General features: G+C 54.1%; 1 protein-coding gene across 6 annotated transcripts in view; it reads left to right on the top strand.

Annotated features, from left to right (window-relative positions):
* The window catches only part of LRRC20 (leucine rich repeat containing 20), a 78,413-nt gene that overhangs the window by 51,181 nt on the left and 2,526 nt on the right, over window positions 1–24,706 (top strand). For 5 of the 6 annotated variants that reach the window (XM_014840314.3, XM_070489408.1, XM_014840315.3 and 2 more), the window contains exon 4: window positions 821–988. In XM_014840314.3, the coding sequence (XP_014695800.3) occupies window positions 821–988 (168 nt within the window). Of the gene's footprint in view, window positions 1–820; window positions 989–14,256 lie in introns of all 6 variants that reach the window. The other variant, XM_044756449.2, reaches the window with a different exon arrangement.

Here is a 24,706-nt window from a genome sequence, read left to right as displayed (position 1 = left end):
TACGAATGCTAACCCTGTACCAGCACCCGGCCTCTCAGATGTCACCCTCACCAACCCCATGAGGCAGGAATTGTTATTAGCCCCTTCTGTAGATGAGGAAACTAAGAGCTAATAGGTTAGATAACTATCTGAGTGAACAACTTGTAGGTGGCACAGTTGGGGGTTGAACTCAGGCAGTGGGGTCCCCAGATGCCCCACAGGGGGGCCCTGCATTATGCTACCTCCCCCTGCCGCCACATTGACTCCTGGCTTCCGCCCCTCATCCCTCCCCTTGTGCAGGGCCCCTGCGGGTGCCCTGGCTCTGCAGGACACAGCATTTCGGCATCAGCCTCCACCACGCCCAGCACTGCCTCGCCAGGTTCCCAACATAGGGACTCCCACTGGCCCAGCTCACCTCCTCACACAGGTCGCCGGTCAGCTTTTGGAGCAGCTGCTCTACGGGCAGGAACCCACACGCCTCTGGTCTGCTGTGGCCGGACAGGGGAGCAGGGTCACGTGACACAGAAAGAACTTGGCTGCCCGGTGGCTCCTTGAGCAGGGAAGCCATGGAAAGTGATGTCTCTCAAATGGGCTGCGGGATGCGGGGAGCCCAGGGGCTGCCCATCCTGACCTGTCCCATCAAGGCCCAGAGTTGAGGCTTTGTCTGAGGGAGGAGCCGGCACATCCTGACCCTTCTGCTAGGCCTGGGCTTCTGTCAGGAGGGCCTTCCAGTCCTCACTGCCCTCCTGGCCCAGGCAGGGAGAGAGCACAGCGGGCAGTCACTGTGGTCTCGAGGTTGCTCCCTCTCACCTCTTCTTCTCATCCTCCCCCCACATGGCAGAGCTCCGCTTGGAAGGAAACTTCCTGCACCGTCTCCCCAATGAGGTCAGCACCCTGCAGCACCTCAAGGCCATCGACCTGTCCCGGAACCAGTTCCACGACTTCCCCGAGCAGCTCACCACCCTGCCTGCCCTGGAGACCATCAATCTGGAGGAGAACGAGATCGTGGGTGAGTGGACCCAGGCGGTCTGGCCCCTGCGTCTGTCTGCAGTTCCTCCCTTTGGGCTCCCCTTCCAGAGTGAGGCTTGCAGGGCACAAGGCACGGGGCTCTGGAGTCAGACTTTCACAGACACGAGGGCAGGGAGGGGCCTTCTGGTCTGAGATGCGCGACTACAGGGCACTGGGTCTGGGGAGGTCACCTTTATGAGGCCCTGCCACCTGCTTGGCGCAGAGGGCTGGGTTGGACACCTGCTTTCAGCTGGTGAGTAGAAGGTCTCGGCTTTCCCCACGGTGCAGCCCTGGACTAGCTGGGCCGCCTTGGGCCACAGGCTTTCCCTCTCTGGGTCTCCATCTGCCAGCCTAGGCTGCCTCTGAGACCCTTTAGCCTTGTTCCTCTAGACATTTACTCCTACCTGCATCCCCTGCTTGTCCTTCCCAGCCTGCACAGTGAGCTCATCACCATTACTAAGCCGGGGTCACTAGGCAAACATGTTTGGAACAGCCTGTCTGTGCCCTGCAGGATAAATATGCTCCCCCCAGGGAACCAGAAGTTCTCCCCCTCTGGCTCTAAAATGTGCCTTCTGCTGAGGCGGGGGAGTGGTCCCTTCTTTCCTTTTGCATCAGTTATGTACCTTTGGGTCTCCTCAGGGCCTGAGCATCCTCTCCAGCTGCTGTCTCATCTCCCTGGAGAGAACCTGGCATTGACCAGGGTCCCTCCATGCCCCTCCTCCTCGGCTCCCTGCTTTAGCTGCCTTGATGTGCTCAGGAAGCCCACCTCCAGGCCCATTTCCCCCTTTCTCACAACGCCTCTAATGTTGATGGTGTTAATGATAACCCCCTTCAGTTATGCTTTTATTTTCGTAAGCCCGTTCACAACCATTATGCCATTTGATTAAGAGCAAGGGCTCTCTAGTGGTTTGCAGCTGCTTGATGGAGAGCAGCCTGCCTTGTGCATGCGGTGGGGAGCGTCTTGTCTATCTGCCAGCAGGACTCTAGCCCTGGCTAGAGCTAACCTCTGAGATTCTGGGTCCATCCTTTTACAGTTAGGTAAACTGAGACTCAGAGAGGGTATGAGAGACCATCAGGTTCACAGTGAAACCGCAGAAGTGCCAGGATGAGAATACATGACTCCAGCTCAGCCGTGTTCCTGGGAGGGGCTCCCTTGCCTGGCCTGTGGGAAGGCCCTGGGCATGGGCCCTGGTTCAGTCTTGCCCTCCCAACACCAGGATCCCTGAGTGGTTTGCCCCTGGATTTGGCCCCCTGGCCCTTTGGGCCTCCGTGCTGTCTTTAAGTGGAAGGGACATGCCCAGAAGTGCCTTTTCGAGGTTCTCCCTCCCACGCTGCCTTGACCACCTGGAGTCTTGCCCTGAACCCTTTATTCCCTTATTACCAGGCATTCCTGGCCCTCTTTGCTGGGCCCTTCCTCCTCTGCCTCTTATTTGAGGCCTTCATGATGTGTCCACTTCCTTTTGCTGCTTGTCTAAATGGGTCAATAACCAGGCAGGGGCTACTCTGGGCCGATGCCAAGACCAGAGCCGGGCATGTAGCTGCAGGCAGGCGGGTCAGGACGGGCATTGGCCGTTGGCTTCCCCACTTTCTCGCTGCAGTCTTGGAAGACTCACATCACCTCTCTGAGCCTCAGCTTCTTCTCACCTTTCCCCTACCCCAGAAGGTGGCCCTTCACCAGGCAGGGAGCAGGGTGAGTAGGCTGGCTGCAGTATAAGAAGTGACTTTCCCTAAAGCAGGCAGTACAGGGTGGCACAGATCCCCTAATGCTTCCCCTCCCACGAGGATGACATCAGCCCTCAGTAGTAACAGCCCCCAGAGCAAAGATCGGCTGTTTTGACTCATTCTCTCACATACTTCTCTCTGCCTTTCTGCAGAGGGACAGTAATAACTACATGTGGAAGCATCTCTCAGTTTCCCAAGCATGCTCAGCACAGGCCCAAGGTAACAAGGTGTTTGTCCCCATTTGACAGATGTAGAAACTGAGGCTCTAAGAGATTCTCCTAGGCTTCATAGTACACCTGGCCAGGTAAAAGAGTCAGCCACTGGGCTGTTTCCTAGTCAATTTGACCTGTGACGGAGCCCCCTGCTGCCAGCCTGGGCCAGGCCTGGAGGATATGGAGGTGCTGGGAGCTGCCCCTGTCCAACAGGGGCTCCTGCTTCTCCTCAAGTGCCCAGCAGCTCCCAGACTCACTCAACTGATCCCAGGGCCCCCTCCACTGCAGGAGGCCTTGGGAGTTCTCCCCGCTCCCCCCCCCCCCCAACTCCAGATGGAGAGAAGGGGCACATGGAGTGATCATTCCCTTGCTGGAGTCTCCTCGCTTCTAGTTCCCACCTCTCTCCGATCCATCCTTGTTACTTGGATGGCTACAGGGAAGGGCCAGGCCACAGCCTCCATCACTGGGTTGGAGGAGAGAGGGCTGTGACCGCAGTGGAGAAGATGAGGGCTGCATAGTCCTTTATTATGGAAATAGCTTTGCACCACTCCCCAGTGTAGCTGATCTGCAGCATCTCATTGGGATAATTGCAGTGGGAGCTTAAGATGCCTGGAGGGTGGCCCTTTTCTCCCTTCAGAGCCTTGAGAGTGCTAGAAAATTTTTTTGAGAAATAAATTTGAGACACATGAGTTCTCTTAAACCTTTAGTTCAGTGAGTAGAGAACAGGCGGCTCTGAACTCGAGCCCCCAAGTGCATCAGGAGACTCCCTCTGAAGGGACCTCCCCAGAGGGTGCGACGGGCCTGCCCCAGGAAGACCTGCAGGCTGGCAGCATCCTGGGAGCTGCCAAGGTCAACTCCATCATCTTCTTTATGAATAGTGCTGCCACCCAATCTTCCTCTACTCTCTGGGCCATAATGTGGAGAGAGGAGAGAGGGCTCTAGTCCATGGAGGGGAGAAAGGACAGGACCTCAACAGGGCACAGAGGCTGGGAGAGACAGGGAACTTCTGTCTGCTTGCTGATACCAAGCACTGGGAGGTGGTGGTGCCCGTCCTTGGTGCTCACCCCTGGCTGAATGCCCTCAGGTCATGTATCTGGGTAGCACATTGTGGCCTTGTTGCTGCCACCTTGTACAGACAGTCCTCTGGTCTATGCTTGTGATGTCTCCATGTCCTCTCATCTCTGGAGCCACCTGCTCTCCGCCCCGACCCAGCATCGAGCAGGGTGTCTGGCATACAGCATGTACTCAGTTGGTTGGGAGCACTGTGCAGAGCAGGAATTCCAAAGCCTGGAAGGCCCTCTGAAATGACTGAGACTCAATGGGGCAGATTGTTTCAAGGTGCCACCTATGATAGACCACTAATGAGTCATCCCATCAAATGAGTAGGTTGAGACCAGCATGTGACAGAGTCCATCATGTAGATCCTGCTTTGTGACTTTTTATTTCACTTTTACTGTGTACTCACACAGATATATGTACTGGGTCATGATAAAAAATATCAAAAGCCACTCCCATGAGTTGCTGTGCAGAGATTTGGGTCTGTTCTCAGCCAGCCCAGCCACCTTTCCCCTCATGGAACATCCCCCACCAACACACACACCATACTTTCGTCCCTCCTCTCCTACCACCCATATCTCTGTCCCTTGTGGTCGCCACCACCTGCGTCCTCCTGGTGACTGATTGTCCAGATTGGAGGGAGGATGTACAGTGAGGTCCCCACTCACCCGAGTGTGGAGCCAGGTGGATGACAGGTTCAATGCCACCTGACTGTTTACCCCCAGCCCTCCCGCGTTACCCACCCTGCACAGCCTGCATGCTCAATCTGGAAGTCCTTCCTCCTGTCTTACTGTTTTCTCTGCCTGTGGCCACATCCCCGGAGCCTGCAGGTCTGAGCCGGTTCAGATGAACATGAAGTAGTGGAGGGCAGGGGCCTCTTGCCTGCCTCTCCCAGCTGGCCTCCTGGCACACACACAGCAGCAGAGGCCGCCATCCACGTGGAAGGGTTCCTGGTCCTTGGGGACAAGCCTGCCGGGATACGGTTGTTTGCTCTGGGCGCTTCCAAGCAGGAGGAAAGGATTTGTAGCTTAGGGTATTTGTTCAGACGACAGTCAGTTCCAAGTTTCTGGGATATGGGATGGAGCCTATAGTTTCCCAACCAGAAAGTGGTATGTGGAAGCTTCTAAGTGCTTACAAACAAGACTGCCTGGGGAAAGGATAGACTCTGGAGAGAGAGGGGCTACAAAGGTGAATGAGAAGCAGGGAAGCTGCTTCCAGGCTGGGGGGAGGTGTGAGTGGAAGCAGATAGTAAAGTACCAGATAAGACATGGTCGGAGCGCCAGGGCGAGCCCAGGGAGGATGCCAGCAGAGGGCGGCTGTCCTTGTGTCCTTATGAGGTGCAGTGCCCAGGGGAGCCCAGAGAGGGTTTCGGAGGAGGTAGAGGTGTTCAGTCTGACTGTGAGCAATGACATGGGGAGATGAGGGTCACCCACCTCATGAAAACCAGGAAGTCCGTTCTTCCACCCCAGCGCCGTCACACATGACCTGAAGGTGGGTGCAGGGGCAGCAGGAAGTCCCAGCTTCCTCACAAGAACTCAGTGCTCCCCAGCAGTGTCATCTGTTCCTGGAGCACGTGGTGGCGAAGAGCAAGTCAGGTATTTGAGAGGCTTTCTTTTGCTAAACAGGAGACTATTTCCGTTAAGCTAGAATTTAACTTTCTGTACCCCTCAATTTGCTGGGTTTTTTTCCTTGTGCACCCACTGTTCCAGAGAGAGCAAGAGATCGTAGGAAAACGAGCTCTCGTTAAGAATTTAACAAAAAGAGCAGTAGCACTTTGAAAAAGAAAATATGTGTGCCGCTCAGGGATGCTCTGGGCTGCATTTAGTTAATTCTGCCCTGGTACTGTTTCACTTCTTACTGTCAAGGCCAATGGTTCTCAAAGTGGGGTCCCAGGACCAGCAGCATCTCCTGAGAACTTGTGAGAAACACACATTCTCTACCCTGCCCTCCTCAATCGGAAACTTGGGGGAAGGGGGGCAGCAGTTTGTTTTAATAAGCCCCTCCCCAGGTGATGCGGATATGCAGTAAAGTGTGAGAACGCCTGCTAAGGCTCTGGCTTCTCAAAGTGTCACCCACAGGCCAGCAGCAGCGTGGGTATCCCCTGGGAGCTTGTTAGAAATTCCGCATCTCAGGCTCCCCCTCCACCTCCCGACTCAGAGTCTCCTCCTGAGCAAGATCTGCAGGTGACTTCTATGCACAGCACGGGCTCAGAAGTGTAAGCCTTTCCTAAAGCACCAAGTGCCGTCTCTCCGCAGCCGACTCTGCTAACGGCACCACCGTCCTCCCAAGCGCAGCCGCTCTTTAAGCCTAGTGAATTCCTCAGGGGACAGGCCACAGCTCCCACGTCCGAATCCCCCTGGAGTGCTTGTTAGAAGGGAAGACTGCCGGTTCTCTCTCAGACCTACCAAATCAGGATTTCTGTGGATGGGGCACAGGAATCGGCATTTCTGACAAGCGCCCTAGGCCGGGGCAGTGGTGTGTTGATTAAGAATCTCTGTGCACTGATGTCTCTACTGTCTTCTCCTCCTCTTTTCCCCACATCCATCCAGTCAGTGCCTAGTCGTCCTGCTCTATTTCTTGAACATCTGTTGCACATTTCACACCTGCCCCCCGACTTCAGTCTTTCATCATAGTTTATCTGGGCCATGGTGCCAGCCCTCAGACATAAGGTTTCCAAAGTACAAGACCCTTGTCCCCTGGGATATGAGGATGGGAGTAGGGGGCACTGTGGGGACTTGGAGGGAGCATGCCTGGCCCAAGAGGGGCACCTGCACCCCAGCCATGGCCCAGTGGATCACTGCAGGCCCTGGCCCTGTGTCACAGCATCTTCTCCCTTCTCTGGGCAGGTAGTGGGGGAGGGGCAGATCCTTCCAGGGAGCTGCAGCTCCACTCTGGTTGCCATCAAGAGAAGTGATCCTCCAGAATGCGATGTCCCCGCCATCCTCCCTAGCCTGGGGCATAGATGCCCACCAGGACCTCAGGATCTCCCACCCCTGACATTCACCTTGCTGTTCCAGCCTCACCCGGTTTCACAATGTCATAGGGACCAGGGGGAATGTGGCTTTGTGTCACTTTGGGGGCTCTACCAAGCTGCCCCTCAGTGAGAGGTTCTGCAGGCTCTCGTAGCTCTGGGAACGCACCTGTGGTTGGGGCATGAGAGAGAAGCACTGGCACCAAGTGCTGAGTGAGTGGTGCACGTGGAGGCGGGGCAGGGGAGGGCTTCGGGGAGGGAGGAGAGGGAGCGAGGAGGACCCGGTCCTTTTGTTCCATAGCACAGCCTCTCTGTCCCTGTGCTGGGTTGGGAGGAGAGCTCACTGCTAGTTCTTTCCCTGGAGCCCAGAAAATGGTTTTTAAACAAAGGAAATCCTGGAGGAGCAGAAGTGAAAATAATGCTCTGTTTGATCTAAAAAGATAAGTGCACAGACTTTTCAAAACCTAATCGCTATTGATGCCTCGCACAGCTCCTCTGTAATTATCTCATTTATCTGCTCAATCTGCTCTCCTGGATCGGTGGGGTTCTCCTCACTTGTCAGCTGAGATGAGAGGCTCAGGACAGTTTGCACCCTGCACAAGGACGCGGTGGAGGCAGGGTTTGAACCCAGGTCTTTGGTGCTCCAGAACCCATGTGTCTTTGATGTTCCAGAGCCTGCCAGGTCTTCGTTTGATGGAAGAGGAGGGTGTGGGTGGCTGCATGAAAAGAGGTGCAGGATGCCACGTGTCTGGTAGACACCCTTAAACTATTTGCCAGGTCAGGTTGGCAGGTTGCAAGGGGATAGCTTTCCCACACTGGCCCCCTCAGCCCTGGTGAGAGTCCTGCAGGTGCAGAGGAAGCAGCTCTCCCGGGGGGCAGGGGGCCCTGGCAAGGCCCCCTTAGCCGGTGTTTCACAAGGGGCTGATTAGCAACATACTTCCTGTAGCTCCCTGCCTGCTGCGGAAGGCTGGCAGCCTCTAAGACAGGTCAAAGCAGAGAAGTTGGCCTCTTTCCCTCCTTCCCCTTCCCCACGAGGCTGCCAGGCTCTGTGGGGGTGGAGGGCTGCTCTAACCTGAGTGTGGACTAGTAAGTGGTGCCTCGTGTCCTCCAGCACCTCTGCCCAGAGCTATAACCAGAATATAATCTGGCTGGTCGCATCTTTCGAGCTCCTGCATTTTCCGCTTTGCACCACTTGGGCTTTAGCCAAGGCCTGGTCCTGGTCAGTGGAAGATGCCAGGCCTTACAGGAGAGCCCCATTCCCAGGGAGATTTCACATTAAGGGGAGACCATGCCAAGGCCGCAAGAGCTTTGAGAGGTCAAGCCTGCTGCCCAACCCACTGACACTCATCAGGACAGGGAAGCAGGGCATAGGAAATCTTGGCCATGGCAAATGCTTCTGGATACAAGGCCCTGCCTCCTGGCAGACTGGACAGTGGCGCAGTGAGGGCTTTGGGTCTTCCCAGCTTGCCAGGGCGGCCTTGATGGGTCAGCACCAGCTGCCCTCAGAACTTCCCTGGGCCAGAGAGGCTGCTTGAAGAACGAGCAGGAAAGGCTTCTCAGTGTGTCCGCAGGCCCACCTGCCTGTCTTCTCTCTGGATGCAGAGGGATACCCTGTGTGATAACAAAAGCAGAAGTCAGGGCAGGCTCCTCTTCTGCCTCCTCCTGCTCCTCTCCTGCTGGTTTGTGGCCACTCTGGGGTCAAGAGCCGCCGACGTGGACTCCACTCAACCCTCCCTACATTGTAGTAGTCCTCCCTCCCTCATCTCGGCTTCTCAGATTCTGTCGCAGAAAAGACACAGGTCTGAAGCCCCGCTTACATCATTAGCACGAGCAAGTCACCTCACCCCTGCATGAGGTACCTCCGTTTCCTGCGGCGGCGGGGACAGGCGTGGGGTGTGGCAGTCCCAGCCTTGTGGGCTGGAGCCGGGTTCACTGCGATCCCTTCCCACCTCTGCTAATCCAGCGGCCATTCAGCCCACCCAGAATCCCTGCTGCATGCTGCCTGCCCAGCCTCTCCCCTCGCTCCTTGCCCTCCAGCCTGCTGGACCTCCTCTTGCATTTACCCAGAGACCAGAACAGAGGAGGCAGGGGACACTGCTATACGGTTAGAGGCTACCCAGTGGGCAGGGCTCCGTGGGCCAAGAAAAGTTTCCCAAAGTTATCCTTCTAGAGGATTTGGAGTGGCCAGCTCCCAGGAGAATTGTGGCATGCTCCCAGGTCCCTTGGAACCCACCTTGCCTCCCCGAACCACATACGCACACCCTGAATCAGGCTGCTGCTGTCATTCCTGATCCCACTCTCGGGTCCGAGGAAGAGGGGACTTGAGACAGGCACTTAGTAGATGAGAAGAGTGACCACAATATGCAGGCTTCAGACCTGTCAAGGATTTGACTAGGCAGGGGCCCTCTAGGCTGGCAGGTCTGGAAAGACAAAGTCATACCCCTGGATCTGGGTTCCAAGCCCATCTGGGGGAAGATGGAGCCGTCCCCTCCCTGGACATTGGGTTTGGAGTTCCCCCCAGCACAGCCAGCTGGCAATGGTCTGAGCTTTTCCCTGCCTCCCAAGCACTGTCACTGTGCCCAGGGGAGGATGACTCACCCTCCAAGGTGGCAGCTGCCCACGTGCCGCAGCAGACTCATGCTCTCTGCCCAGCCCGCCCTGTCCAGCGCCTGCCAGAGCGCTGAGTTGTGTCCATGGGCAGTGAACGGTAGGTGCAGGCATCGATCGGGCTAGCAAGCAGCTTGGAGAAGCAATCATTAGACCAACAGTGCAGGGACTGCTTGCCAGCTGTGGAGCCACGCCGAGCAAGAGTCAGCGAGTACACAAACAGGCTTCAACAGCAATTAGTGCGAATTAGACGAGGCCTCAGACACGAAGGGGAGGGAAGCTCCTGTTTGCAGCCCCTACCCATGTGTATCTGCCAGCAGAGAACTAGCAAGCCAGGTCTCTGGCGCAAGACCTTTCGCACACTTGGTCTCTGCCCGTATGGCATTCTCTGTGCCAACCGTTGCGTGGCAAAGCTTTGATTACCCAGCACCTCCAATTATACAGGATGCTGTTGGCACTCTGTGAGTAGCACACAGGCGAACAGCAGGAAAATGAGTCCTTTGACATTTAAAACAAAACAATTCCATACTCCCTTAACCAGCCAGTCTCCCATACACCTGTCCCTGTCTCTGTCCAGAGTGCTGGAGAGCAGTCCCAGGGCTCGGAACCTCAGAGGTCAGCCTGGCAGAGGCCTTATTCAGAGAAGAAGAGGCACTCAGGGACACAGGCATGGATTTAGGCTTTTGGGAAGTGTTCATTCATTCATCAGTTGTTTTTTTGATTGAGCAACTTTCTGTATGGCCGGCATTCTGCTGGAGACAGAGGGGGACAAAGCATGCTCCGTGTTCTCTCGGGGCCCGTGGCATGGCTGGTTATACCAGCTGACATTCAGTGGCCATTTACTTCACGTCCCAATCTCCTGTAAGCATTTTTCTAGTATGCTGTTGTTTAATCCTCATGACAACCTTACAAGGAAGGTACTATTATTCCCCCCAGGTAGGGAAACTGAGGCACAGGAGAGTTAAATCACTTGGCCAAAGTCATGCCACCTGGGCAGAGCCAGGATTCAAACCCGAGCAGTCTATTCAGCACAGCCTTGCGTGGGGAGAGGTTTTTGCATGTAGCTGTAGGGAGATAGGAAGGCACAGGCAAGTTATGTCTGAAGCACATAACTTTAGTTGGGAGGAAACTCCCTTGGGGTGGAAAGACGGTGTATGATAATGAGGCGGGATTCCCCAGGCCCCGCAGGCAGCCAGCCTCGCTCCCGACAGCAGTGCCTCACAGAGTGAAGCAGGTAGGCAGCATACCCCAATGGAAGTGCTATGTGAGGATTTTCACCAGATTCTCTCATTAAGCCTCACCAGGAAGGCCAGTGGTGCTCAAACTAGCTGTACACTCAAATCACCTGGGAGCTTTAAAAAAACCTGTGTCTAGACCCCACGCCAACTAAGTCAGAATTTCTTTTTTCTTTTTTTTTTTGAGGAAGATTAGCCCTGAGCTAACATCTGCCGCCAATCCTCCTCTTTTTGCTGAGGAAGACTGGCCCTGAGCCAACATTCGTGCCCATCTTCCTCTACTTTATCTGTGGGACGCCTGTCACAGCATGGCTTGCCAAGCGGTGCCATGTCCACACCCAGCGAACCCCGGGCCGCCAAAGTGGAATGTGTGAACTTAACCACTGCCCACAAGGTGGGCCCCTAAGTCAGAATTTCTGATGGTGAGTTTCACCCTTGGTGATTTTTTATAACTCCCCAGTGATTCCAGTGTGCAGGCACTGAGCTAGACCAGAACCTTCCATCAACAACTGCCTTCCATCCCTGAAGAAGCTGTAACCTCTCTCTTCCCCCTCCTCCCGTGCGTGGATGCATGCATGCATGCGTGCATGTGTGTGTGTATGTGCGTGTTTGTGTATGTATGTGTGTAGCTACATTAGGATGAGAGGAGCAACCAGCTCGGCCATGAGAGCTGCCACTTGGCTGGGAGGGTGGCAGAGGTGAGCTCTGTGGACTTGCATCTTTCCCTGGGGGTTCCTCTTTCCCCTGGACCCTGGGCATGGTGCTCTGCTGCCCCAGTGCCCACAAAAGCCCCTCTCCTGGTTTCCCTGTAGCACAGCCCGCTCACCTGGTACTTTAGGAAGGAACTTCATCTATAAGCCAAAGGCAACTGAGAACATACAGATAGCAAAACAGAAGGCCAGTTCCCAAAGAACAAGTTTGTGGCAGAGAATCCTGGTGGAAGCGGAGAGCAGTTGGCCTGAGCTCCAGCACCTCTTACTTGGGCGCCTGCGGGCCTGCCCAGGTGGGCTGCTCAAGTTGGCTCACCAGTGGCGTGCTGGAGGCGCTCACTCAAGTTCAATGACCTCTCCTGTGTAGCCTGAAATCAGCCATGGTGGGAGTATTACACCATGAAAAATCAGCAAATGCTACAAATCAGAGGTTTTTGCCCCTCAAAGAGTTAAACCTTCGCCAGCACACTGCTGGCTCACACCCTTCCCACTTCCTGCTATCATTGGTGTCCTGACCACTCTCCCCCACCACCGCCTTCAACTCACTTTGTTTCCCAGAAACTGGTTTCCCTGGTGGGGCCCTACATACCTCTTTCCCACCTGGTGGCTATCTTAGGAGCTTTCCTTCCTATTTTTCCAATTGTAAGGGAGGTCTTATTTCTCTGACAATGATCTTAAGCCTGAGAAAAAAGATTTGTAAAGTTGGTATCAGCAACCTTAACTTCCAAGCACGGAGAAGGATTTGCGAAGGAGCCATTGGCCCATCGCCCACACCCCTGGGGGAGGAGCCTTCAGGGCAGGCGCCGACTTTTCCATCCGTGTGTCCCATCACCCCGCACTTCCGGACACACGGCCGACACACGACCGATGGGGCAGTTCCGGTCCTCTGTGCGGGGGTAAGACACGTGCACGCCACCAGCTGTGAGGGAGGGAATGGGAGATGCTTCATGAGAGGTGGCAGCAGAATTGTCATTCTTCTCTGAGGCTCTCCCCAGAGCACCTAACTAAACCAATTGGAGGAAGTAAAAGAGGCCTAGAGTGTCCTGGGAGGGCTGGGGGGATGGGGCACAGGGCCCTCCAGGGGCTGAGGTGCAGGGGGCAGGTGAGGGAGGGCCTTCAGCGGGGAGGAAGGGATGGCCCAGGGGAGCAAAGACCAAAATCTGACCGGGAAGATAAGCGCCAGGCATGGGCCAGGCAATTTGAGTTGCTTATTTGGCTGTCTCCAGAGCAGCCAGTAAAAAGACTGTGTTATTTCTGAAGAGAATTGTTCGGCTCCGGCTTTGGCTGCATGTTAAATCGAGGCCGGGGAGTGTGCAGGAGAAGGCTGTGGCAGGTGGCCCACTGGATGCCATCAGCCCCGCTTTGCTGGCCAGCTGGGCGTGGAGGAGGGAATCGCAGCCAGGGCTTTGCTCCTCTTCTGTTTTTCTTTCCCTGCAGTTTGTACTTAAGGAGAAAAGAAAGTGTCTCTAGGTTCAGTAGTGGATTCTAAAGACACTCTGTGCTTCCCATCCTTCGATGGGGATGCCCACAGCACTGTCTGCATCTCAGTAACTCCATCCTTCTTGGGGAGCACCATAGGGTCCCCTCCGCCATCCCCTTTGGCTCTGTGAGGCAGGAGGACTGTTTTAAAGATGACAGGTTGAGGTTCAGAGAGTTAAGGGGCCTGCCCGAGGTTGCATGACTTTATGTGGCCTATCCGAGGTGAGAGCCTAGGTCCCTGCCCTGTCCACTCTCCCGGAGGGCCTCTCTTTCAGCAGAGAGCTGAGAACGCCTGGATCCACCAGCCTTCCCTGAGGGCCGAGGAGCTCGGCTTGCAGGATTAAGGGTGTGCAGTGTCCTCTGTGCCCCTGAGGGTAGGGGCTCTTCCTGTTTTCTTCCTGCGGCACCACCACCTCCCGCCCCCACTGCGATGCTCAGTCCAGGGCTCTGTGGGACTGAGCGAGGCTGGGTCACTGCCCCCACCTGGCTCCTGCCAAGCTTCTGAAGGGACAGACCCAGCATGAGTGAGGGATGTGTGTGAGTGTGGCCTGGGAGCCTTCTTGTTACAGGCACCATTCCCTGTCCTCACCATGTCACTGTAGTTTGCTGGCTGGTCTCTTGTGGCTTTTTGAGTGAGTGCGTGAAGCTCAGCTCAGCTCAGCTCAGCTCCGCACAGCACAGCACCCTTGATCTTAGTTGTTTTGGTCCCTAGGCACCAAGAGCTGCATCGAGGCTGAGATCTGGGCCAGGGCCGGCCTGGTTCTCAAGCATGGATGTGCACGCCACCCCCAGGGAGACCAAGGTGGTCTCCGAGGTGCCGCCCACAGGCCTGAGGCACTATGGCTGGGGTGCGGCCTTTCTATCTTTAACCAGCACCCCAGGTGCCATTGTAAGGAAGTTTTCCAAAGGTGCAGGCTCCAAGCTCACTGGCCGGGATCCCTTGGGGATGCAGAGAAGGTGAAGGGTCCTGCATTCTGTTTGGAAGGAGATCACCCAGGTCAGAAGTGGGACAGCCAGCTCTGTGCAAACTCTCCAGTGCGCTCCTGCCTGGGCAGGGTAAGGGGTGTCCTTTGTTTCTAAGCTGCCAAGGGAGCCAGAGAACTTGCTCTGGGCCACCAGGTTGGGGAGCCTCAGATCCCAGTTCCAGAAGGGACCTTCGATGTCATGGGCCCAGCCCCACCGAAGCAGGAGTCAGAGGTGGCTGGTCTGTGCTGGGAAGCTCACTCAGTGCCCCTTGCCACTTCCGTGGGCCCAGACCCTTCCTCCTCTCCTTTTAGACCGTGGGCCTCGTGTGTGAAGAAGAGCGCTCTGGAGCGCTCATTTTTGTCGTCTTGCCTCCAGCTGTCCCACTGGCACAAAACAAGTTTGCCAGTCACTGGTGCTGAAGATTAGTGAAGTGAGATCATGCTGACCTCAGGGAAGTACTTTTCTCTAAATACTGCCCACTCTGATTCTGCTATTATCAATTACTTTAAGCTTCCACCAACATAGCGGGAGGCTGGGATGGATGTCTGTGGAGGGAGCAGGCTGGGTCATCTGTGCAGCTGGGAGGAGGGCAGACGGGGCCTGGGGTCACCGGCTGCAGCCTTGTGAGATGACAAGAAGATGCAGTGGACTGTGCCCCACCTGTGCCAGGCTCACAGTGTTTAATCCAGGTGGGAGTCCTTCTTCCCTGCCCCAGGTTGCTGAGTGGCTTTACTCCCCACCCAGGGTCCTACGCCTCACAACAGAAGTCCATCAACACCACCATACGCTTGGGGGCAGTGTGAAAGTCAAAGGAACATTACTCTGGCTTCATAAAAGAATTCTAGAACCTCACATTCTACATTCTACAGTCACAGGCTGAAAGAGATGAAGTAACCCCGGAAGTCTTGTGGACTCATAGCCTCTCCTGATCTGTGTTAGTGAAAGTTGGAAACAACCTGAATGTCCAAAAATAGAAAGAGGAGCCAAAGTGTGGTCACTTTATGCCGTGGACCACCACGCAGTCATAACAATGTCACTGACTTGTAACCTGAAGAGATGTTTACATGTCATCAAGAAAAACACATTATGGCTTAGTATCTAGGATGCCATTTTTTAAATATTGGGGTGTGTGTATTTAAAAAGTTGTGTATTAAAAAGTTGGAAAGGCCATATACCAACACATTAGTATGATTGGTTCTAGATGGTGGGACATGGGTGATTTTATTTTGGCTCATCCATAATTTCTCATTTCCTAAATTGGATTACTGGTGCTAAAGGGCCAGTGTCCTATCACAACCTTGGTCCACAGAGGCCTGGCTCTGACCAGCAAACGTGCACAGAATGGGTCACGCCAGGGGAAGGGCCCCAACTCTTGAATGTGCTGTGGTCACAAAGTTGCTTAATCAAGCCGTGTTAATGGTGGATCCACTGTAGGCCCAGCCTGGGGTGGTCCTGAGCCTGAAAGAACTTATGATCTAGTTCGGGCGGTAAGACATTAATTCATTCATCCAACAAAGTTACCCTGTGGGCGCTGTGCCAGGTCCTGCATTCTCAAGGGGGACAAACATGCACAGGTTGCAGAGCATGATGCACGATACAAGCCTGGGAGAAAGGTTATGGGAGTTTGGGTGGGGACCAAGGGGAGTGCCAGAGGAGGTGGCCTTTGAGCTGGCATTCGAGGATGAGCAGCACATCGGTGAGTGGTGATAAGGGCATGGCCCATGGGAGAGGGGAGAGCTGAGGCCCCCCCTCCTCTCCAGGTGTGCCAAAGCCCAGAGGCCGGGCTTCTGTTACCCTCGGGCCACCGTGTGCCCTGTGGCCGTGGGAAGCTTGTTTAACCTCGCCAAGCCTCAGTCTCCCCATCCATAAAATGCTGATCCTACCATATCTTCCTCTCCACCCTCCAGCCATCTCCCCCTTTGTCAGGATGCTGCGAATATAAGTGATCTTTCAGCTTTGTCTAGAAACTCCCAGTTGGCCTCTTGGGCTTGTCACTTGTGAGCTCGGCTGCTCCGGTTTGTTGATTCTGCCAGTTTGACACAGTCTGCTGGCCCCATTGCTCCTTCCTGTAAGCTGCTCAGACTGTGTTAGCAGTTAAGTCAGGGGACGGAGATCCACCAGTCCCTGCTCTGTCCCTGTGAAGGCCGTCACCACCCTTCAGCCAGGCGGTTTGGAGACTGGGGCGGACCCTGGAGAGGGCAGCGCGTGGGAGACTTGAAAGTGGCCAGCTGAGAACCAGGCAGTACTGGAGACCAGGCCTGGGGGTGCAGGGATCTGCTCCGGGGCTGGGCTGCAGCTGCTCTGTGCGCCACATCCTGCACGCCTGCAGCAGCGACAGCACAGGAGACTGTCCTCTGCTCTCCCGCGCACGGCCACTCTGCAGGCTGCTGGCCTCCCCAGCTGAGGGATGGAGGAGTCACGGAGTCTAGAGTGAGAAAAGTCCTTAGCAACCCCCTTGTTTACCCTCTCTGGAGAAACTGAGGCAGAACCAGTGGTCCCCAGTGGTGGCGTATGGGGAGATAGGGTGACTTGGCAGCTCTGAGCCTCAGCCCCCATCTCTGAAGTGAGGCTGTATTGAGATGCCCTCAGCCCGGGTCCAGCCCTTAGAGTATTGCTCAGCAGAACCTGCCTGTCGAGATGACCTTCCTGGGCCAAGGCCCTGGTGGAGGGACACGGGGTCTGGCACTGGTCTTGCCCCTCTGTGTTGTGGGATGAAGCACATGGGCTTTGGGATCAAAAACTGTCCTGCCTTCACCACTTATTGGCTTGGTGGCCCTGGGCCCTGTCAGAGAAAAACCAGAGCTGAGCAGGAGTTAGAACAGTAAAAACAGATTTTATTCAGGTTATTGCAATGGGGGAAAGAGACGTCAATATAGAACCGGGCTTAATTCCAAATACAGCATCGCAAGTGGGAATTATAGCCACAGAGCAGGGTGGGGGTCAGTGGGTGGAAAATTACTAGGAGGAAGCATCAGGGGTGGGGGGGATTCTGGCTAAACCGTCTTCACAGGATTCTTGCTGAAGACAGGCCAGGGTGGTCAGACATCACCCGGGGGATGGTGGAAAATGAGGAACCCGATTAGATATCAAGGGTGATCAGATATTGAGAGTGGAGACTCTGGCTAAACCAGCTTAGCAGGATTCTCTCTCTCTCTCTCTTTTTTTTTTTTTTTGTGAGGAAGATTGGCTCTGAGCTAACATCTGTGCCAGTCTTCCTCTATATTGTATATGGGATGCCACCACAGCATGGCTTGATGAGCGGTGTGCAGGTCCACACCCAAGATCTGAACCCATGAAGCCCAGGCTGCCAAAGCCAAGTATGCGAACTTGACCACTACACCACCAGACCTGCCCCCAGGATTATTGCTAAAATTGGACAGTGAGAGACAAACACAGAAACTCAAAAGTTAGGCCTAATTGGAAAATCCAGGGGAGCCGGAGTAGAGTTAGAGAATCTTTGTCAGCCCTGAGAATCCCAGGCTCAGTTTCCTTATCAGCAAAACGGGTCATTGTGAGGAACCGTGTAGCACAGGGCCTCAAATATCAGTTCCCAGAAGTAGCCTCCTTTGCTGGGCTCATTTAGGCAAGGTGCTAAACCTCTCTGGGCCTGGATTTCCCTCTGTGTTACACAGGGGATAAAATACCCCATGAGATGATTTTACCTCTTAAAAGCTCAATGCAAGCTTTTCGTATCTGGGTGATCAGGGGCGGTGGGGATGGCGTCTGTCCTGCCCGACCACGCTGCTGGCTGTGCTGGTGGCCATGGCCATTACAGAGCTGCGGCTACTGTGAAGAAGAGGAAGCGTCCAGGTCATTAGCCCTCGTCTTCCCAGCCATCGTTGCTGAGGAAAATGGGGCCCAGGTTGCATGAAGAGAAGCTAGAACTCCCCTGGGCAGCCCCTTCCCTCAGCCCCCACTGCAGCAGCCGCTGCTCCCAGTAAGGGGCGGGGAGGAGCAGGCTGCCGGCTGCTGTACAGTGTGGCTCTAGCACACAGATAAGCTCTGGAGAAAGTGGAAGATGTGGGTGGGAACTGATACCAGCTGATTTTCTTTTTTTTCTGAGCAAGTTTCGCCCTGAGCTAACATCTGTTGCCAGTCTTCCTCTTTTCTTCTTTTTCACACGGGCTGCCGCCACAGCATGGCTACTAACAGACAAATGGCATAGGTCTGCGCCCAGGATTCGAACCCAGGCCACTGAAGTGGAGTGTGCTGAACTTAACCACCAGGCCACCAGAGCAGGCCCTGCCACCAGTTGGTCTTGCTTTCGCTCCCCTCCCTTGAGTAACGTCTGCTCACAGCCCTGCATACTGCATACGCCTTGTCTCTGCTGCTTTCGCTCCCTGAGCTTCCAAGTTTGCCCTCCACACTGGGTCCCTCCTTCGCTGCTCCTGTCCTCTCCATCCTGTAGGTCCCTGCCTGCCCGACGAGTACTGTCCAGCTCCACACACCACCCTGGAGCTGATCTTCCTGCTGGGGGCCTGCTCCTGGCTGCCGCCCAGCCTCATAACTCCCTCCCAGCTGCCCAGAGTCTTTCTGTGCCCACCATGTATGTATGCCAAGCGTGGTGTTTGGCCCTGGGGATTCAGGGATAAAGAAATGACTTTGCCCACAGAAGCTTAAGAGTTTCCTGTGCTCCCAGGGTGTGCAGGGCCACAGACTGGACCGCTGGGCTAACAAACAGAGCCAGGCCCTCAGGGAGCTCAGAGCCAGGTCACCCCAAGGTGCTAAGGGAGAGCAAAGTCCTACTGGGAGGGGCTGCCTGTTGACAGCGCCTGTGGACTCCAGTATGTCCCTCCTTTCTGGTCTAAGTGAGTCTCACCTGTCTCAGGTCAGCCTGGCCGCCCAGGGACTGGGTGATCCCGGCAAAGATGCTTCCTCCCACTGTGCCTCAGTTTCCCCAAATTCGAGAGCCCTCCCAGCTCTGATGGTCCTCTGCTGTGATGTGTATGGCCGCTGTCCAGCAACTCATGAAAATTAATACCTCAAGGAAGCTTCTGGTTGGTTCTCTCCGCTCTCAGCAGAGGCTACATCCAGGGCTTCTGACCTTCGGTGAGTGGCCGTGAGGGGCTCGGGGAGCTGTAGCACTTTTGGGAGAAATCTGAGGCCTCACATCTCTTCCCTTATCCTCCTAGTGGCAGACTCTGGCCAAGGTGTTGCTGGCCAAGCTCTGTGGCTGGTGTCTGCTTATCCTCAGGGATCTGGGTGGTGCTTGGCTGGTGTGTAGGCACCAGACTAGCCAGAGGAGCAGGGGGCCTACGCCTGTGGAGTGTGTTGCTGGAGCACTGCACTGGCATACTGCACACTGGCCTCTCCTCAGATTCTCCTGGCCTCCCTGCAAGGCAGGCAGAGTGACCCACTTTACAGATGGGAAAGCTGAGGTGCAGAGGTGCTGCCTAGAGCAAGACAGTCAGGCCCTGGAAAAGCCAGTCTCATTTTTCTGACTCAAAGCTCTGTTCCGCATCTTGACTACCTCTCCACCGCCCGCCCAGTATCATGTGGAATGAAGGATCTGGCAGCATTCGCCTGAAGAAGGTGGTGGGGTCTGCTGGCTACAAGTTTCACAAGTGTTGTTATGGACAAGAGGGACAAGTTTGTTCTACACTGTGAGCTAGAGCAGAATAAGGAGGCATGGAAAATTCCAGAATCAATCTGAGAACATCTCCAGGAAACCCTTTCTCTTAGGGCAGGTCAACAAAATGGAACGGCTGCCATGGGGACCTTAGAGGGCTCAGAGATTCTGTGACTCCTGCCCTGTGCCCCTGGCTTCTTTGGAGGTGGAGTCCCTGGGCTGTGGGTGGCCCGGAATGCTGTGAGTGTCCTGGTCAGGGGAAACTAGACACTCACGCAGAGTCCAGGGAGCCCTGCAAGAAGACTGTTTTCTATCTCCCGTTAGTGAGGAAACTCCTCGAAGGGTTGTCACGGCTGGTGGAGGGGGGAACATGCCAGGCTGGGGGCCGTTTGGGGGGTGGCATGAAGAACATGGACTCTGGAGCCAGCCAGCCTGGCTCCAGGACTTCCTAGCTGTGGACCTCGGGCAGGTTACCTAACCTCTCTGCCCTTCATTTTCCTCATCTATCAAATGGACATCATAATAGTGCTCAATTCATACAGCTATTATGAGGATTAAAAACCTTAACATAAAGAGCTTAAGTCAGCAAGCACTCAACACGTGTTAGTTAAACAAAAAAACACCATCAACAAGACTTGACCGGACATGGAGATCCCGAAGGCCTGAAGCCCTGCAGACTCCCACCTGGATGGGAACATCCTGGGCTGACGGCCTTGGGAAGAGGCCCCTGGGAACTCCCATAGTTGCTGAGTCACCTGCTGACTTGGGTTGAAGGCCTTTGGGTTGCTTTCCCTGCTCTCATCCCTGCCCACCCAGCTAGGCGCTGACACTGTGGAGCTTGCTGCGAACCACCAGGCAGCAAACCAGGGCCCAACTCTCCTGCTTCAGAGTGGAGCGTCAGTCTTTGCTCAGCCTCGGTTTCCTCATCTGTAAAGTGGGCAGAGGGGCACCTGTGCTGCTCTGCGCCCATGGCTCTGGGGAGAATCAATAGGGAAATGCTTTATCAGGTCAAGTGACATGCACCTGTGAGGAGCTGTCCTGAGCTAGTCGCCTCCCCTTCCCTTCTCAGAAGAGCTAGGAGGTAGCTACATCCCAGATACCAAGCCCGGAGGAGGGAGAGTATCTGTCTTCAGGGGATTCAGTTGTGTGGGCTCTCTCCACAGTGTAGAGAGCAGAGCCCAGAGTGGGCTCTCCTCACCCCCTTCCTGGCTGTGGAACCCCAGGCACTGCCCTCCCCTCACCGCGGAGCTCCAAGGCAGGGAAGGAAAGGGTACCACAGAATCCTTGCTGAAGTTCAGGCTCAATGTCGGCCAGCCTGGAGATGGAGGGCAGGTCCAGGCAGCCTCCATCGAAAGCCCTGGGCCAGCAGAGTGACTGGAGCTCCTGGCAGACTCAGCAGGAGTTCTGCAGAACACCTTAGATGAAGTTTACTTTGCTGGAGCAGTCAGTCCTGCTCCTGGGCATCCATCCAAAGATGTTGTCACACTGGCCCTTAAGAACAGATGGAGGCCACCTGGGTATCCCTCACTAGCAGAGTAGAGAGGTGGGGTGTGGTGGGGACACAGGATGGTGCTCTAGGCAGCAGTCCAAAGCAAACGGTTTAGACGTTCCTGGGACCTCATGGATGGATTGTGAAACATAGTTTGGTCAACGGCACTGTTAGTGTTGCGTCCCATCCCCCTCCCCACTGACTTCCTGAAGGCTGGTTCCAGGGTGGGGGCAGTGAGGACCCGAGATGCGCCTTCCTAGAAAGTAAGCAAGTGCATCAGAAAGTGCTGGGGGCACGTCAGAGACTAGAGCCAGATTGAAGGGGCGCCTGCTGGCCAACTGGGGCAATTTGAGCACCAAAATACTCCAATACGATAAGGAACTGTGAAACATAGGAGTCTACGTTGATAATCAGTAGATGAGTGGGAGAGGAGGGAGGGCTCTTGCTTAGAGTGAAATACTGGGGTTGGGAAATCTTCATTTTGCAACCATCATGAAGATCAGATCAGGCAAGCCTCCTCCGTGGGTGTTAAATCTAGGGGCGATGGATGCTAAATTTTGATGAGGAGCAGGATATTTGCATGCTCTTAAAGTGTGTCCCGACAGACTTCTTGTTAGTTGCAAAGGAGGAAAAAGAACAGTAATTATATGGTGGAGAAATCAGGTAACCCTGGACTGGGTGAAGAAAATTAACGTCACTTATGAGGGACAGATGGACACCATGTATCTCCGGATGCGACACCCCAAGAAGAACATGCCACCTGCGCAGTGTTTCAGCTGTGGATGCATAATCCCCATCTAATCCTGAGGAAACACCAGACAAACACAAAACAAGGGACTCTATCAAAAAGACAGGGGTAATGGCGTGACATTCTTCCAAAATGTCAACATCATAAAAGACAAAGGAACCCAGAGAGTCATGACAACTAAATGCAGTACCTGACCCTCCACTGGATCCTGTGCTGGACTAGGGGATGCTAAAAAGGACATTTTTAGGTCACCTGACAATGCTGAAATATGGGCCATATGTTAGATAAGCATTCTGTCAATGTAATTTATGAAATCGATAACTGTGGTTATGTAAGAGAATGTACCTATCCTTTTTTTTTTTGGTGAGGAAGATTGGCCCTGAGCTAACATCTGTTCCTAATGATCCTCTTTTTTGCTTGAGGAAGATTGTCACTGAGCTAACATCCGTGCCAATCTTACTCTATCTTGTACGTGGGATGCCACCACAGTGTGCCTTGATGAGCCGTGTGTAGGTCTGCACCCAGGATCTGAACCCATGAACCCTAGGCCACCAAAGTGGAGCATGCAAACTTAACCACCATGCCACTGGGCTGGCCCCCTAGAGAATGCCCTATTGTTAGGAAAGACACAATGAAGTAGGGATGAAGGACCTTGATATATGCATATTACCTTCAAATAATTCAAAAAACAATCGTGTGTGTGGAAACAGAGCACACTCGTGCACAAACGATAAAGCAGAGGGTAAAATGTTAACAATTGGTGAATCTTGGTAAAGGGTTTATGGTGTTCTTTGTACTGTTCTTCCTTTGTAACTTTTTATAAGTTAGAAATTATTTACAAATAAAAAGGTAAAAAGAAAATGATAACTTGAGACAATAATATTCAAAACGTCCTAAGTAAACAATTCTTACCCTGAAGGTCACATACTAGTCCTTCACCAGGCACGTTCCAGATGGTTCCACTTATATTAATTCAGGAATAGGCCAGATGAATCATGAGAAAAATCAGGGGTATAAACTGGGAAGAGAAGAAGGGACGCCTGTGGGCGTTCTTGGCACGTTCCAGTCGATCTGGACGGAGGTCCCCAGTGCAGACATGTGCACACCTCCTTGCACAGTAAGCATTTTACTGTCTGTGTATCTCCAAAACAATTTAGTGGTGCTTAGTGAAAAAACACAGAAATAGAATGAGATCTATAGCACAATACCTTTTACCTAAGCTAAAAATATGTGCATAACGTGCACCAACGTGGTCCAAAATTTAAAACAAAACAACCACAAAAACAAAAACTCCTCACCTCTGCCCAGCACACGGTGTCCTGGAGGCAGGAGCTGGCTCTCGCCATTACTGACAGCCTGCGACTGTGCCAGCTCGGAGGGGTGAGGCCCTGGCCCTGTCCTGGGCTAGGGTGGGAGGTCGTATGGGATCTGGGCTGCTCACAGAGTGGGATCACGGGGGGGTGAACACAGCCAGAGCTTCTCCCCGGACAGCGCTTGCATCCAGGGCAGCACAGCCCTGGGCCTGGATGGTATAGCATTGGGCTGGTTATCAGCTGCCTACTGTGTGTCCAGACACTGTTCTGAGTGCTTTGTGTTAACTCCTCTGATCCTTACAACAACCCCATTGGATAGGTGCTATTATTTCCCCCATTTCACCAATGAGGAAACTGAGTCACAGGAAGTTTGATTAATTGGCCTAACGATACACAGCTAGAAAATGGCAGAGCTGGAATTTGAACCCAGGTGGTCTGGATCACTCTCTAAACCACAGTATGCACCCTCCTAAGTAGAGACTTCCCTATATGGTGGTCTAAAACGGGGAACAGAAAAACAGATCAGGTTGTCCCACAGGGGTCCTGGGCCCAGGCGGGGGGCCTGGCTCCCTGAGCTGAGGGGTCCTACCGTCCTTGGTGTTCCAAACTGCCCGCAGGGCTGGGCCCCTTCTAGATGCCATTGATACAGCCTCCAGTCCCCCTGCTCCCTGCTTTCTCTGGCATGCTGCCGCATGCTTTTGCTCACCAACCTCGAACGCCCCTTCCCCTCATTCATATCCTGCCCACCCCTCAAGTCCGAGCACAGCTGCCCCCTCTGTGTCCAGGCTGGCTGCTCCCTCCCTGAGCTCCTACAGTCTTTTTGAGAACATGTGTTCCAGCCTGTGCTCAGCTAATTACAAGCTGGTTGTCTTAGGCAAGTTGACTTAACTTCTCTGGGCCTCAGTTTCCTTTAATAATATTATCTAATGTTCATTGAGTACTGTGTGGAGTTAACCACTTTAAAGTGTACAATTCAGTGGCGTTTAGTACATTCACAATGTTCTGCAACCATCGCTTCTATCTCATTCCAAAACACTGTCATCACCCCGTCCACATTAGGCAGTCACCCTCTATTCCCACCCCCCGCGGCCCCTGCAACCACTAATCTTTCTGTCTCTATGGATTTGCCTATTCTGGACTTTTCATGTAAATGGAATCATACAGTATGTGACCTTTTGCGTTTGGCTTCTTTCACTCAGCATGTTTTTGAGATTCATCCAAGTTGTAATATGTGTCAGCGCTCCATCCCTTTTCGTGTCTGAATAATATTCCCTTCTGTGGATGTACCACATTTGGTTTACCCACTTCTCCGTTGATGGACATTTGGCTATGGCGAATCTTGCTGCTGTGAATATTTGTGCACAAGCATTTGAGTACCTGTTTTCAATTCTTTTGGTTCTTCCCAGGAGTGGAATTGCTGGGATAAATGGCAATCCAAAAGTTTAACTTTATTTTGGGGGGTGCTTTCCTGCCTGTGTTGTTGTAATGCCCTGGGGGGCCCTGACAGCCTTTCGCGCCAGGCTGGGCGCCAGCAGCTGGGCCCCCCCCCACCATGCAGGGAGTGCCTCTCCAGCAGGGTGAGCTTCTCCCTGTTCCCTCGTCCTTCTTCTCTGCCTGCCTGGCCCCCTAACCTGTCCTCTCT

Source organism: Equus asinus, chromosome 2 (assembly GCF_041296235.1).
Source record: "Equus asinus isolate D_3611 breed Donkey chromosome 2, EquAss-T2T_v2, whole genome shotgun sequence".
NCBI classification, from domain to species: Eukaryota; Metazoa; Chordata; class Mammalia; order Perissodactyla; family Equidae; genus Equus; species Equus asinus.
The sequence above is the reverse complement of the archived record's forward strand: the minus strand, read 5'-3'. Positions and strand labels throughout refer to the sequence as shown.